The sequence below is a fragment of the Eptatretus burgeri genome, chromosome 7 (assembly GCF_056783735.1).
Source record: "Eptatretus burgeri isolate ZD-2024b chromosome 7, Ebu_testis_v1, whole genome shotgun sequence".
NCBI lineage: Eukaryota > Metazoa > Chordata > Myxini > Myxiniformes > Myxinidae > Eptatretus > Eptatretus burgeri.
In genome coordinates, this window is record NC_140967.1 from 24,968,370 (window position 1) to 24,985,291 (window position 16,922).

The following is a 16,922-nucleotide window of genomic DNA, read 5'->3' on the forward strand; positions in this document are numbered from 1 at the left end:
GAGAGAGTGAAGAAGGGGGAGAGAGAGAGTGAAGAAGGAGGGAGAGAGAGAGTGAAGAAGGGGGGAGAGAGAGTGAAGAAGGGGGAGAGAGAGAGTGAAGAAGGGGGAGAGAGAGAGTGAAGAAGGGGGGAGAGAGAGAGTGAAGAAGGGGGAGAGAGAGAGTGAAGAAGGGGGAGAGAGAGAGTGAAGAAGGGGGGAGAGAGAGAGTGAAGAAGGGGAGAGAGAGAGTGAAGAAGGGGGAGAGAGAGAGTGAAGAAGGGGGGAGAGAGAGAGTGAAGAAGGGGGAGAGAGAGAGTGAAGAAGGGGGAGAGAGAGAGTGAAGAAGGGGAGAGAGAGAGTGAAGAAGGGGAGAGAGAGAGTGAAGAAGGGGAGAGAGAGAGTGAAGAAGGGGAGAGAGAGAGTGAAGAAGGGAGAGAGATTGAGAGAGATTGAGAGAGATTGAGAGAGAGAGAGAGAGAGAGAGAGAGAGAGAGAGAGAGAGAGAGAGAGAGAGAGAGAGAGAGAGAGAGAGAGAGAGAGAGAGAGAGAGAGAGAGAGAGAGAGAGAGAGAGAGAGAGAGAGAGAGAGAGAGAGAGAGAGAGAGAGAGAGAGAGAGGAGAGAGAGTGAAGAAGGGGGGAGAGAGAGAGTGTGAGAGAGTGAGAGAGTGAGAGAGTGAGAGAGTGAGAGAGTGAGAAGGAGGGGAGAGAGAGAGTGAAGAAGGGGCAGAGAAAGTGAAGGAGGGGGGAGAGAGCAACGCCTCAAAAATTGAGTAAAAATTCTTCAATGAGTAAATTAATTGAATTATAAATACAACAAGCCAAACCCGCCCTCTTCGTGAAGTTTCTCAAGTGAGGGTTCGTTTGGACGTCAATATATCCAGTGATTTATCGAATTTCTTTATATACAATGTTTCTTGTTACATTTTTTGTGTCAAATTCACCTTCTGAGGTAGTCAGCATGTGCAGAAGAGGGTTTTACATTGCAGACGTTGTTTTCTCAGAGTGGCATTACGTCTCTCAGCGGGTGACGGTCTTTCGACGACAGACGTAATGACGTCAGCGAATGACCGATGATGTCATGACGTCATTACGCCTCTCAGCGGTGACGTCACACGTCGCCATGCAAACGAATGTAAAAATTAGAAAATCGCCAAAAATTCCCAAACCTGTCCGTGTGGCGCGATCTCACATAGCCCATGCTGTACATTAGACCACAGAGCACCCGCATTCCGAAAGTGGCGACAATCCCTCCGGCAGTTTCGCAGGAGAAACGTCAAATTACGCGCAGACGTTAACAGAAATCATATATATATCGGATGTTTTTCCAATAATTTCTTTAACTCAGATTCACTTGTCCTGTTGCTTTACTCATTCCAATGTTCTTGTTATGTTAATCGTTATTTGAATTTGATCTTTATTTAAACCAATCTGATCCCTCTGTGCCCTCTACGACAGTGATTAGCAACATCACTTCCCTCCAGGACTGAAATACGGAATCAGTGAATCACTTACACGATGCCATGTCTGTCGTTATTTGTCGTTGAACCTATAAGGTTCAAACATGGTTTTTTTTTTTAATGTACCATACTCTTTAAAGAGTGTTGGTGCTGCCAAAGCAGTCTCTTGCCCCCCATCCCTCTCCCTTTCACAGATCTCATGTCTCTGTTCCACACTGTTTTTCCCTTCCCTCTCCCACCCCTGTTGCCCCCTGCTCCCCTTGTTGTACGTTCTGTGTGTTCGCTCTCATACGATGCCTCCACCGAGTGCCATTCCCTTTTGCCAAGTGTCGCTCCATGAGTGATTTTTCATTGATTTCATGAATCAATCAATTAATTCTAAAAAAAAAATTTCGATTAATAGCTTAATTTTCAAAAAGTTACAGATTCGGATGAAACGGTGGTGGTTTCGGGATGCCATCAGCCAATTGATTAAGAAATTAACTATTTTACGATTATTGTTTATTGATTTTAATTATGCAATTAATCACTCAATTATTGAACACTGCTCCCTCCTAATTTCAACTCTCTATCTACCTTACCTCTACGTTTTGTGCTATCTGCAAATTTAGAAAGCCGATTCTTAACCCCACTGTCCAAACCATTGTTGCAAACGAGAAAGTTCATGGAACACCCTTACCCCATTGCAATGTTGAGAAAAAGGACATGGGAAGAGTCTTTTACACTCTTGCTTTGGGTTTCTGAGCACGATCTACATTTACCTTGTTCGTGACCTTTGCACAACAGGCATGATGGTAACCAGACAGTGCTATGAATACTTTTTTTCCCCAAGTCCTGCTAAACGGAAGGTTTTTGAAACTGACAATAAGATGATTTGTGTTCTACATTGTTCAAGTATATAATTTAATCGAAATAAAATAAATATTTTGAAAGTCATCGAAAAAAAAAAATGGAAGTTTACCACCGTTTATGCAGTCTTTTACAACATCTTATTTATCACGTTACATTAGTTATTCATGTCTGTTGTTTGTGTTCTTTATGACTTAAACGGTATGTTTCCTGTTTGGAATGATTTTAAATTTTGTTTGACTGCCAGACAAGCAGAGAGTTTAAAAAAAAAAACCTCACTCCTCTTAGCACATGTGCGATCGGGACGAATTAAGAGTCAAAGTATTGCTAAACTATAGATTTCCGATTCATATTCTGATGCGTGTTCAAAATATAACATTCACTTTAAACTAAGTAACTCCTCAATCAAAAACCCACCTCTCAAAACCTGAGTTCTCAGAACCAGAACTCTCATCACCCGAGCTCTCAAAAGCCAAGCTCTTTAACCACAACTCTCAAAACACTACCTCAAACAACCACAGTCCTCAAAACCTCAGCATTCAGAAGCCGAGGTCTCTTGACCTGAGCTCTCAGGACTCTTAAGCTCTCACAATCCTTGTTCTCACAATTCTAGCTCTCATAAATCTAGCCCTGATAAACTTAGCTCAAATGAAACTAGCTCTCAGGACCCGAACTCTCACGAACAGAACCCTCACAACACGAACTCAAATCTACCAATCTCTCATATCACTAACTGTAATAGCCTGAGCTGCCATAACCTTCGTGCTCACAATCCTAACTCTCATAAACTCAGCTCACATAACTCTAACTCTCATAAATCTCGCTCTCATAAAGCTGCCTCTCAAAACCCTAGCTCTCAGGACACTATAATCGTAGGATCCCATCTCTTAGGAACTTAGCATTCAGGACCCTAACTCTCACAACCCAAGTTCTCAAGACCTGAGCTTTCACAGCCTGAGCTCTCAGAATCCCAAATCTAAAAGCCCAATTCTCAAAACTTCAGCAGTCAAAAAATTGGGTTATCCGAAGCTAGCTCTCCTTAACTTAGCCCTCATAAACTTAGCTCTCATCAATCTAGTTCTCAGAACCTGAATTCCCTGGGAGAAACTGCAGAACTTTTGAAAAAAAAGGAAAGTACTGAGCAAAACGACTCTTTACTAGGGGAGTCGAGGAGCATACACCCCCCAAATTTTTGAAAAACTGATGTCAAAATATGCATTTTGGAGATGATCCTGTCCAAATTGTAACAAATAAAACTATGCAAATAAAAATGATATTTCGGGAAGAATTTTTTTTATTTCGCCTGAACATCCATTGAAGGGAAGATTTTTCAGTTCATCAGTATAGCATTTTGTTATCATAAAATAAATGAATACATACTGAATACCACATATCTTGGAGACAAACATCACCCATCACGTCTCTAAGAATACTAAGAGAGGGAGGGGAGAGAGAAAGAGGAGGGAGAGGAAGAGAGAGAAGGTGGAGAGAGGAGGGGTAGAGGAGCAAAGAGGGCAAGCAAGGAAGGGTGGGGAGAGAGAAAGAGGGGGAAGAGGAAGAGAGAGAGAGAAGGTGCAGAGAAGGTCACCACCACTGAAGGTGGACTGAGGTTATGTTTTCACACCTGTCTGTCTGTCTGTGACCAGGATATCTCAAAGTTGTGGACGGATTTGGATGACATTAGGTTGACAAGTTGCATGTGGAACAAGGACCAAATGATTGGATTTTGGTGAAGATCCAGATCCGGATCCACATACCTGAATTTTTAAGTGATTCTTCACCAATGAGAGAGGGGTCCAATTCGATATGTAGTATGATATTTCAAATAGTTGTGGACAAGCTATAACAACTTGGTGGATGAGTTGGTTCGGTGACAAGAACAAGCCGATTAGATTTTGGTTCAGGTCCCGATCTGACCTATCAGTGGGATACAAAACGTAAGCTGTTCAGCTTGGCGGAGGTATGCGCTCCACCGAGTGGCCAGTTTAGTTCATAGTTAAGTCTAGTTAAATGTCTGGTCTGGTCTATAATAGTTAATAACTGCAATCATTTTTGAAGAATTACTCCACAAATGAAGATCTTTCTGTCCTGAGATACCAGGTTAAATTACAAGTCCCCATTTTAATTTCCTTTTATGCAATGCAGATAATACAGGGGGGGGGGTGTTAAAATTGGCAATGTTCTCTTAAAAAGAGACCAGCGGAATTAATAATTTTAACCACCCCCTCCAGCAGGGGTCAGTAAACACACCATGCCAAGTGTGCAAGGGAAAGTTGCAAGTTGTAATAAACAAATGAGTTTTAAAAGATTGATTTTATTTTACATTTATAACAATCTAGTCCTTGTGCCTGCCACACTTTTCTCATCCCCACTCCACCCCCCAGTGAAACCGAGTTCTCAGAACCCAGTGAACTAGCTTTCACAGCCTGAGTTCTCAGAACCCCAACAGTGATTGCCCAGTTCTCAAAACTCCAGCTCTCAGAACCTGATATCACGAGCTATGTTAGCACAAGTTGCCAAATCTTAGCACTCATAACCCGAGCTCTCACAACTCGAGCACTCAAAACGCTCGCTCTGAAAATATTTTCTCTCGTAATGCTGGCACTTAGAATTATAGTTCTCATGAACCGATCTCTGGCTTCTCCTGATCTGAACTCTCTGACGAGAGCTCTGCTGACCCTTGTTCTCACAATCCCAGCTCTCATAATGCTATCACTCAGAAACCAAACTCGTGACCAGAGCCCTCAGAACCCAAGCTCTCATAACACTAGCTCTAATGTATCTAGCTGTCATCGAGCTTCTCATATCCTTTGCTTCTCATACAACTTTTCATATAACTATAACCCCATAGAAGGATCTGGGGGTGGTAATGGATACAGGGGGTAAGCAGACAAGAAAGTGCCAGGCAACTCTCGGTAAAGCAAACAGGGTTTTCCGTTGTTTTCGTTTGGGTATAAATTATAAATTAAAGGAGGTAGTTTTCACACTATACAAGAATTTTGTGTGACCTTATCTGGAAAATTGTGTGCAATTTCGGTCACCAAATCTGGGGATGTACTTTCATTGGTGGAGCTAACATATAGGTAGTGGACAAAAAAAATGGAAACACCTGGGTAAATGAGGGACACGAAGCAACGGCTTCCACACAGGTGTGGTCCACGTGTTAATTACGCAAATAATACTCAAGCATGCTTAGGGTCATGTATAAAAATGCTGCACATATCTGGTTACTTTTAATTATGGCTAGCATGGCTGCTAAAGAAGACCCACCCAATTCCTCCATCCACAGAGCATGTGTGGTCACTAATGGTTTGATGAGCATCACACTGATGTTATCCATATGGCATAGCCTTCTCAGTTACCAGATCTGAACCCAATCCAATCGAGCATTTATGGGATATTCTGGAACGACGCATGAGACAGCGTTTTCCACCTCCAAACAGGTGTGAGTTAATTTACTTTCTCGTGGAAGAAAGGTGCCGCATCCCTCCTGCACCATTCCAGATGCTGGTGGACTCTATGCCGCAGCGCATACAGACCATACTCGTCTCACATGGTGGCCCAATGCCCTATTAAGTGACTTTACGTCGGTGTTTCCATTTTTTTGGTGTGACTTTTCAGAAAAAAATTATGGGATTGATGAAAGTCAAATATCACAACGGTTACAACCCACAAAGCAGGTCCAAAAATGTTTTGATGCTCCCTGCAGTGATTTTAAGAGCCTTTCATATCATGTACCTTCAGTAATTCAAAAGAACACTTCACTCAAGTCAACCTCTTAAAATGAGGAGACAACAGCAGTTTGGTAAAGTAAGATTTTGAGGCCTATGCACTATGCCCATTATGTCCAGTCTCAGGTGAGTTTAAAGAAATTCATTGGCGTGGTATTAGAATCCCTTGAAATACTTTGTCTGGGGGGAAAAGGGGCATTAAAGTATCATTGAAGAAATTGAAGAGGACAGGATGAAGATTTGGATAAACACGAGGAGGAATTTTTTAGGGTGTCTGAGACAAATGTGGAGCTTGTAACCCAATCACATGCAGGACAAAGGCATTAGGAAACACTATTTAAAAGGAATTTAGTGAACAATGCATAAATGAACATCGTCTATGGGATATGACACTGCCATTCCAGCATCATGAGCCATGGCTTTGGATGGGATAAATAAATGGGAAAACTTTCATAAACTTTTCCCTCCAGGCCACAGAAGCATTTCAAAACCTGAAAGACTGTGTAAGGGAAGCAATATTTAATTTCCCTTTGCAATTTTTTTTTAACTCAATGGATTTACTTTCCATTGAAGATTTCATACAGGTTTCTTTCCATACAGGTATGAAGATTGACTTCATACCTGAGAAAAACGGAGCAGAATGTAAGACCCTCGAGGAAAATGTATCGAGCGAATGCAATTCCTCATCATGAATGGATCATCGAATACGTACGCAGTTCCACCGAAGCATTATTTTATTTAACCCTCACTTTTATGGATTACATCATGAAGCACACTCTATTTATCAGGTTCACCAAATGACACATCTTGCTCAAACCAACATCGTAACTCTATCATTTAGCGTTTGAAATTAGTGTAACACTGCCACTCTCCAAACCATCAAAGACGAATGATCGACACGCACAAGGAAAAACACCCGTTAATACAGAAACATATTGGCTTTCAACATCGATATCTCAAACACCAAGGTAAGTGGTGGGGAAGAGAAGAAAGTGAAAACAGCCTTCCTTTCTCTGCAAGTGCACGAAGAGGATTTGGGCTGCTGGTTGGTATATGACGTCGTACCGTGGCTCCGGCTATGTGCAGCCTTCATTGCCGAGTGCAAACACGATGGGTCATTATTTCTACGTTGAGCAGGTGTGCCGAGCCATCACCGCGGCACAAGCGCCTATAAACCAGGAAACCGAATTGTGGATACACAATTTTCAATTGAACAAACGCTTTGGAAATACAAATCCATTCAATGCTGCAATGTAAATAGCTGGATGAATAAATAAATAAATAAACAAATAAATATTTAAATCAAACACATGACATTAAATAAGTGTAAAAATAAATAACATCAAATAAATAAGTAAATGGTGGAAAATCTACATGTGAGAGCAGGAGCTTTTCAATATTGGGGAAAATATTTTTTCAAAAAGCAGCAAAACTTTACAATAAGCATCATCGAAACAACTTGATAGCGCAATAACTTAAAACGGATTTGTTTGCTCTGTTTTGGTTCAATCGTACACTATATTATCAAAAAAGAGGCTTTTTTTGAAAATGTACATGGCTCGAAAAAGAAACTATTCCTCCGAGTTCAAGGAAGATAAGAGAGTTAGCACCAGAAGAATGACACTGGAACAGCAATGGTGCGGAGTACATCACGACGCAAGCTTTGTTTAAAAGCTGCTCCATTTTACAGTCAATTTGGCAAATGGGTCACGATAAAAAATCGTCATGAAGATTAAAAAATATCTGCATTCTGTCCATGATATGAGCATTAGATAATAAAATGAAATATATAACCAATACAGCCAAGTTCCAATTCTCAAACAAGAAGTGCTGGTCGACCCATCATCGGTAATGAGTATAAATTGGCGGCACAAAGGCAACCGAGATGGATGTGGCTTTGTGTCGAGGGCGAAACTCTGAACACGCGGACACTCCAACCCCGGGTACATGACCACTGCTACCAAGTGGCCACCAATTACTGGTATGACCACCACAACCACCAATTACTGTGTGAGTGCAAAGCACTCTGTCGTAAAACAGTTCAGGTTGTGGTCAGGTCAAAGGAGATAATGTGAATCGGAGTTTTGTTTGAGTTAACTTGCACAGAAAATTTTCAAGCTGCATTTACTTTGATGAAGGTAAGGTAGAAGTGTGAGGCGAACCAAAGGCTCCTCTTTCACGAGCTCTACCACTTGGGCAGGGGGAAAGGGGGTAAGGAGGGGGGCCCTACGTCCCCAACTGCTATCGCCGGATCAACTCTGATTGATATTTTAACTCCACCAAGCTGGTACTCATCTTGCTTACCTTGAAAGGACGGCAGACTGGTCAACCCGTTTGGTGTTATTTTGGCACGACTGGGGTTTGAAATCAGGACACTAAGATCTTAATTCAACCTCTTTAACCATTAAGCCACCATCAGGCTTATTTGATTAAAGTAACAGTAAAAAAGTGATTATTCTATTTTGACTACTCTGTTGCTAAACGTAATTAAGACTGTTGGGCAATAGAAATGCAGAGCAATAACACATGTTCTAAAAATTCATTTCATTCATTCCTCTTCGTCAAGCAAGTGGCAAAACACAAAGAAGCACCACAATGAAACCTAACTGAGCCAGGAATGCGTGTTCATCAATTATCAATAGCCAAAGTCCTCTGGGTCATGCCTGTTATCACCTCCTGAATACTAGGTCAGGACTTCTTCAGAATTATATCAGGTGGCTTCAAAATTATCGTACATGTTTGTTGTGAAATTTAACAATTGCTGCTGGTTGTTTTTATGGTTTCTGAACAAAACGTCGTGCTTACATCAAACAGCACCAAGTGACTTCTTTTTCAGGGAAACATTTCCGGCCTGGCGTTCAAAAAAAAAAAGCATGCACAAGTTGCATCCAGGGGAAGCCTCCACGACGCCAATGGACGGCTGCCTGGAAATAATCCATCAACCATCATGGGTCTCCTCCACAACTGCCATATCTGGTAACTCCAGGCCCGAGTGCAACGTCACCTGGATGGGGAAACGAGGCAGTTATTTGTTATTCACTTTCCAACAGACGGCAGAACACTATCTAGATACAGGAAGCTCACGAAAAAATTCCTCGACCGTGAAATCAATTGAGTCAATTGGGGTAATGTGTCAGCTGAAGCAATGAGCACTTTGTTCGTCTTTTGATCCCGAGTTTATGATGTGGAAATGTTTCAGGATGATAACCCAGAGATGTAAGGGTTTGAGAACTGTGGATGTTCATGGACAGGTTGCCCAGCCCCACTGAAAAGATTCAATCACAGTCCCAATGCGAGTTTGCCTTGCCTTTTTGAGTGTTCTTTTATCCACTCTGTGTCCGCTAGGTCTCGTCGGTCCTTAAAATGCAAAGATTGGTGAAGTGTAGCTGCACTTGTTCACTTCTGATTCAAAGAGGATTATTCCAAATGTCCCAATCGTGGACCCGGGATGAGTATCGGTCCAAATGTGTAAGTTTAACACAATGTTTATGATGAGAGATCCACATAGTTTGTTGGGAGGGCAACAAACCGAACAAAAATGAATCCAACTCCACATTGTGCCATTCAGCACCCCCATCCCACTGACAGACAGACAGCAGGTGCATCATCCTCTGCTCATCTGGAATTGATTAGATGCTAGTCTGACAAAGGGAACATGTCTTCCAATCCTGGCAATCCTCAGTCTTACCGTGTCACTCCAAAAGGATCATGAAAGGAACCCATCACTATGTCCATGCTCTTTGTTCTTTTCTTCTCCAGTTTGTGGAAATTCTTTCTGAAACCAATCTAATCGCACCCTTTTATATTTTCTGTGGTTAAAAGATAGCACTACACCACCACCCCACGGTATCCCCCATCTCTACCCACGATATTTTCCAGCACCATTAAACCATACCTAACTTGACCCTTTCACTTTTATTTGCCCCGTACATTTGTGTGCGCATTTGTTTGTGTGTGCCTTAATTGTTTGTGTGTGCATGCATTTGTTACCTCCGCCACTGATGGTTGATGGAGGTTCACTTACTAAATTTATCCACCAAGTTCTCTCAATTGTGAAGCAGCAATTAAAATTTTTTAGTATCGAGATTCAAATCTTCACCAAAATCAAAAAATTCTTCCTTGTCACACACCCGACGTGTCCACCAAATTTCATCCCAATCCGTCCACCACCTTTTCACATATCATGCTACATATATTTTTTTGCCCTATCTCTTGATAGTGAAGAATCACTTCAAAAAAATTATCGTATCCAGATCCGGATCTTCACCAAAATCGAATCAATTCGTCCTTGCCACAAAACCCAACCTGTCCACCAAGTTTCGACCAAATCCATCCACAACCTTTTAAGATATTGTGCTCACAAACAGCATGCAGGGGTGAAAACACAACCTCTGTCCACCTTCAGTGGCAGAGGTAACAAGGATTTGGAAGGATAGCTTAGTTGGAAGCACTCCACCATACAGTTCTCTACGACATGTTTGATTCTGTGCCTCTAACGCAAAGCATCCATAAAGGTGGTCTATCACATGGCCAAGTAAGATTATCGAAAACAGGTAAGCAGCCCCAACAACTTCACAAACCTGCACATTGCGGTTGAGGCTAACAGCTGGATAAAAGACCCCATCGAAGCCCTTGAAGGCAACAGGCCCCTGCTGTTCATCATTGATGAAAAACGTGACGGAGCTATGGTTCAGATCGAGTAGCATTCCCACCGTAGAGCCCTTCGTGATACCGCCTTCCGTCCTGCAAAATTATGATTTTTTTTTTAAGGGAACTTGACAGATAATGGGCAATCACAGCCAACACATAAATCAAAAGAGAGGACTGAACATCATCCCCCAAACGACGACCTAAAAGGGACAGTGTGCAATGCTCACATCGGTTTGCCAATATGTTGGTCAACACAGATCTTGGACAGGGAAGATTTGCAAACAACACCTCAGTTATCACAATAGAACAATGTAAAAGAACCAATTGGTTCCATTATCATCCCTGCTTGTTTCCAGATTCCACACGTTTTCATGAAGAACACCATTTTCAAAATCGAGTGCTTGTCTAGTTTTGTGAAGCAAATTGTTCATCCTTCAATTATTTATTTTATCCAGAAGAGAGATTTCAACACTCCATTCCTATTCTGGACCAAATGCCCTTTTGAAAAAAGGGACATTTTAATTGTGTGGCTAATATGTGAGCACGTATGAGCAAACTTTACCTTTGAGAAATTTTCATATCTATTTGAGACCAGGAAGGATGAAAGTACAAATACATCTCGGTAACGGCAGGCTTAAAGCATACTCCGAAGATGGGCGTCTGTTGCAGTGATGCAACGCCCTGCCTGCGATGTATTTGCATGAAACTTTATAGTTGGAGCAGGAAACGAACTCAGACTACACAAACTAAAGGTGAGTATGCTACACCTGAGCTGTCTCTCCTTTCACTTCTGAAAAATATTTGTGATACTGGACCAAGGGGTTTCCTCAACTGATATGACTCGGTCACATGTCACACAAAGTCAGTACTTATTGGCTTAAGAAGGACCATGTGTGCTACAATCACAGCTGTTGTCATATGCAGGTGTACAGATCGTTTTGAAGCACGTGCATTTTTTGAGTGTTAATGCGCCGATCAGTTGTGACATGTTCATCAGTCATAACACATGCGTCTGTTTCAACACATTGATCCATCATGTGTGCTGATCATTGTAATACGTAATGTGTACACAGTGCATTTATCAGTACGACTACTACAATTATTACTGCCAGGTAATAGGTGTCCGTAACCATCCTTGACCACGTTGTGGAACATCAGCTGAGGAGGTCCTTGTGAGAATGAGATGAAAAAGGACTCCACTGAAAGTTCCAGTCAACACAAAGTTCACGATAATATCTGAGTGCTCATCATCTTCTATGTTGTCTATCATGCCACACTGGCAGAAATTTTGCCACACCACTGACATTCTACACATGATAGAGATTAGAGATGGTGTAACCCAAATTTTCTTGAGCTTCAACTGAGAAAAGCTTTCAAACAAAATTGAGCCCAAGCTCGTGTTTCTTCCGAGTAAATAGTTTCCCAATAATTCCTAGAAAATTGCAGGAAATTGATTCAGGATTCCTGCCTTTTCCCATTTTTTTTTTCTGGTTCAAACCATCTCTTAAGTGATAAGTGTAGATGTGCTCATGCAGTGTGCTCTGGGCACCTCCTTTCCCAACAGTAAGGAAAGACTCCTCAACTTGAATTTTATGGCTTTCAAAGCCATCCCACAACCAAGTCGACTGAATAAGAAATGTGTGCAATGGTAAAAGCGAGCTTAATACAAAGTTACATGATGATTGAATGGAAAATGATGATGCGGCCAGCATTCCAAAAAAAAAAATCCCTTTTGTGCAGGCATCGGTTGCAGTGTTTCAAATAGCAGGAATAAACGGCCTCGACCCTGCTTTGCTCGGCCCCACCCAAATTACTTTGATGCCTCCAATTAGTCACACCTGTTCCTCTTCACTTTCGTTATTTTCCTCACATTCACCTGAATAGATCTGTGCCAATGAAAGGTGAATTCACAAGAAGAATATCAAAGCCAATGTCACATTGTGTAAATGTTCCATTGCACCGAAATGTGACTTAACAGTAAGAGAACCAGGGATATTTATCCAGTATGAGCCCTGTGGGTGCAAGGACGAAAGGAAACGAGGACTTACCTATGGGTGTGGGAGTTGTTGTGCATGAACCAGCTGCGGTTGTTGTCCACATACATTGCCCACGCACGGTCATCCTTGCCTGAAGCAGAAGGTATTTAGTAGTCCTTTGTGGAAATCCATGGTATGGGACAGCTTTTTACAGGAACACACGGGATTGCTTCATGTGGGTATTTCTAGCACAAATGTGAGAGTGAGACTCTAATCTATTGGAATAAATTCTTGCACAGGAATCATGGACGTACAACGTGAAATAAACAAAGGAAATTTCAGAAATTTCCCTGTCACATGTATGTAAACCATGACTAAGAAGGAAAGAAACCCAATCAGGAAACTGGACATGCAACGTCTAATGTTGCGAATGTCGTCACCTGAACAGATATCCTGAAAATGGAACCAGAGAATACGTCTGCACATGAGCCGTGTCAATTTTCTCGATAAATTAGCCAGCACATGTGATCTAAGTCAGTTTAGGAATGACCAGACATCACACCAAATGAGTAGGTTTTGCAAAACATATACACAGGTGCATGAGTGTGTACTTTCAAACACACACACACGGACAGGCGGATGCATGCACACTCCTCTATCTATCTCTCTAGCTCTCACTCTCAACTGTTATGGAGCTGTGAACCACGTACCACAAAATTATTTGTCTGGACAATAGAGGGCGCCTGTAACACACACCCTTTCAGGCTTCCAACAAACAGGAAATTAGATTTTCAACAATATACAGCAGAACATCGTAAGGAACATCACTTTTGTGATAGCGATGAGCAAGTAGTTTGGCAATGGCAGAAACATGGTATGGGATGGCAATGGACATCCATGAGATGATGATGGGCAGTAGTGGTGAAGGACTGGAGAGAAGAGCACAAACAACAGGTCCGGGAAGCCATTTCCGTAGATGAGAGAACAGTGCAATGAAGGAATGGTGGTGAGCATCATGTTTGGTCTTAGGAAGGCTAATTATGTGTGGACTTCTGAAAGAATACCTTCAACCTAAGGGGGGGGTTTGGGGATGGTTGTTTTATTACAACATGTGAAGAGGATAATATTGAGAATGTAAAAAGCAGGCAACAGTTTAGCAAGGCTCAAAAAGTGATAATCTGCTAAAAATTGACTTCACACCAAAATAAGTATTTAATAAAAAGTACTTTTTTCAATCACAAAGTTGACATTCAAATGTTATATCAAATATAAAGTGTGCAAAATGGAGAGATGCACTCACTTAGACGGCAGGGAGGAGGCAATTGCAGTAATGAGAAAATTGGTCGATGAGACGTTTTCATCGTAGAGATTGAATCTCAAGCTTTACTTCCTGTATTATCCTCATTAAGTTGACTTTATGACTCACCAAGCATGGCGTCCCGAGTAACATCCAAACGTGCCACGCCAAACGCTGGATCAGGATGGTTGTCGTAACGATCGATTGTCATCTCCCAGTAATGCACACCGCGGGCAAATCCAGTGGTGCCCAGGACGACACGCTCATCGTAGCTGTTGCATGTGATGGTCAAGTTGTCGTTGGACAACAGGATGTCTGGGTGAGCTGAAGCTGGGTCCAGTGTGAACCAAGCAACTGCACCACAAATGTGATGGGTAAAGTAAGGAAATGATATGGACAGGCAGGTTTAAGTCGAGAAAAACTCAAGTTCGATATGTGGCTTCAGCTTGGAAGAAAGGGTAGAAACACAGGTACTACCAAACACCTAACAAACCTTAACTTGCTAAACTCAGGAGACGTTTCAGGTTGAATGAAACTTGTGCTTCTGAGTTCATAGCTGCAAACTCAAAAGACTTAACCCCTTCACTGAGATAAAGACTGTGCCAAGTACTGTTGTCAAAAGCAAGCTGGTCAAGCTGTCTGTCTGTCAAGCTTCCTCCGAGCTGTTTCTTTGTGAACATTCATTTCAGGTTGGCTATACATCGATGCATTTACAGGATAGCCCAGAGGCAGCATACTCACTTTTCACCTGTGTACTCTGGGTTTGATTCCTGACCTAACTGATCCTCCTGGTATTCACAGAGAGGGTGTTGCATCAGTTAGTGCACTGTCCTTTATTGGAGATGTTAAGCTGGCTCTTCCATCTGCAAGCATTTTCTGGCAGGTGTTCTCGGATCTTACATTACCTTTCAAACGGACTACGTCATTGAGTGCCACTACCCTGGCCAAATTCGAAACTCATACCCAAATTTAGATTCAACAGCATCAACGGGACAACAGCGCCTCAGTAATGATGCAACCAGCAGACCAATTTCATAATTTTATCACAGCAGTTATCCATCTGGTTGGTGGATCAATGTGCATGCTTACTGAATATGTAAAGTGTGCTGCTTAACAAAATTCACCAACCATGTAATATATCATCATGTTTAACTTAAGTAAGAATTACATTCAATAACTAGAACGGCACTCAGTAGAGCACAAACCTCTACCAGGCTGAACAGTTTACATTTTGTTTCCCACCGATAGGCCAGATCTGCATCCGGACCTGAACCAAAATCGAATAATTTTGTCCTTGACACAAACCTAACCTGTCTACCAGGTTTCGTCCGAATCCGTCCTTACATTTTGGAGATATCCTGCTCACAGACAAACAGTCAGACAGACAGACCATCAGACAAACAGGGGTGAAAATATAACCTCCGCCCACCTTTGGTTGCGGAGGTAACTACCCAAGCAAGGTTTGGGGTAACCAAAGGGTGAATAAACTGCAAAAAGTTAGTGATCACAACTTTGCTTGAAAGTTGCACCAAAATAACCCACGTACTCAAACCTTGACTTTGCACTTTGCAAACAGGGGTTATGATTACCTTCGCATTCTGCGAAAGGTTATGTTTTGGTCGGCGTGTATTTATTTATTTATTTATTTGTAATCTTGTGATTCGTATAACTCAAAAAGTATTAAACTGAATTGCATGAAATTTGGTGGGATGATTGGTTATTAGCCAGGAAGCATTCGATTAGATTTTGGAATCGTTCGGGTCAAAGGTCAAGGTCAAAGTCACGAAAAGGTCAAAATCGTCTTTTTACGATAACACGGTCAATTTTTATTCAATTTGCATGCAACTAACGCCAAAATGTTCAGAATTCAACGCCTCATCTTGTGATATGCAATATGACACAATGACGCTCATACTCTTGTTACCGGTTAGGGGTCAAAGGTCAGGGGGGTCACGACCTTGAAAAATATGCGTTTTTTGTCATAACGCGGTCAATTCTTGTCCGCTTTACATGAACCCAACACCAAAATGTTCAGAATTTAATGCCCAATCTTGTGACACAATTACGTCATAACACATGTCACCGGTTGGGGTAAAATGTCGGGGGGGGGGGTCACGCCCTTGAAAAATATGCGGTTTTTGGCATAACTCAGTCAATTCTTATTAGATTTGCATGAAACCAGCATCAAACGAGATTAACTTCTCTTGTTGAAACGTTGTATTCACTGAGCTTGCGAATAAAGACTCACCAAAACGACGTGAGTTGATTGTTGTTTAATCCGTAGCCCCCGAAAGTTGGGGGGGGGTCATGACATTATAGATATGCGGTTTGTGTCATAAGACCATTCATATGAAACCAGTTCCCCACACTCATACCAAGAACAAAAAAAAAGTAGTGGCGGCGAAGGTATGCGCTCTATGAGTGCCCGTTCTAGTTTCAGTGATATTTCGTTCCCAGAATAGTTTGGTATCTGAATTATATCGAAAAAGGTTTCATAAACTCTTTCCAAAAATATAGCTTAAATATTAATTGTCAACATCTTTTTAAAGTATTTTTAATAGAAAAGCGTTACAAGAGATTTCAGCAGTCGCTGAGATGTAAGGGATGGAAAATGTCAGGGTTGTTATCATGGAAGTCTCTGTCTCTTTCCTTATAAATAAAAGTCTGTGAATGAGTGAGTGAGTGAACGAATTCTAGAGTTCGCTCTGAAGCAACTGAACAGAGCAAGGAAGTTGATGCATCGTTGGAAAACTCTTGGATTTGGCAGTGATATAAATATTAGGGGAGGGGAGAGGGTGAGAGTCAAAATGCTTCGTTCATCAAGCACATAATGCAAACAATGGGAAGAAAAGAGAAGCTGAGATTTCGGGTGTTAACCCTTCGTCTGAGTGAAGAGAAAGCCGAGAAGGGGTGAAGGTTGATATAGGGTGAGAGTGAGTCCGGGGGACCAGGGTGTGTATGTCAGAGCTGAGTCAGGGGTTAG

The 16,922-nt window shown here is 41.9% G+C and overlaps 1 protein-coding gene across 5 annotated transcripts in view; it reads right to left on the bottom strand.

Moving 5' to 3' along the window:
* Positions 1–6,657: 6,657 nt before the first annotated feature.
* Positions 6,658–16,922, bottom strand: part of LOC147022837 (E3 ubiquitin-protein ligase TRIM9-like) — a 132,704-nt gene continuing 122,439 nt past the window's right edge. For 2 of the 5 annotated variants that reach the window (XM_085887707.1, XM_085887706.1), the window contains exons 8-11: positions 14,069–14,293; positions 12,715–12,793; positions 10,597–10,759; positions 6,658–9,020 (exon numbers count right to left, since the gene is read on the bottom strand). In XM_085887707.1, the coding sequence (XP_085743833.1) occupies positions 8,955–9,020; positions 10,597–10,759; positions 12,715–12,793; positions 14,069–14,293 (533 nt within the window). In that variant the 3' untranslated portion in view covers positions 6,658–8,954. Of the gene's footprint in view, positions 9,021–10,596; positions 10,760–12,714; positions 13,714–14,068; positions 14,294–16,922 lie in introns of those variants that run through there. The other 3 variants (XM_085887709.1, XM_085887708.1, XM_085887710.1) reach the window with 3 other exon arrangements.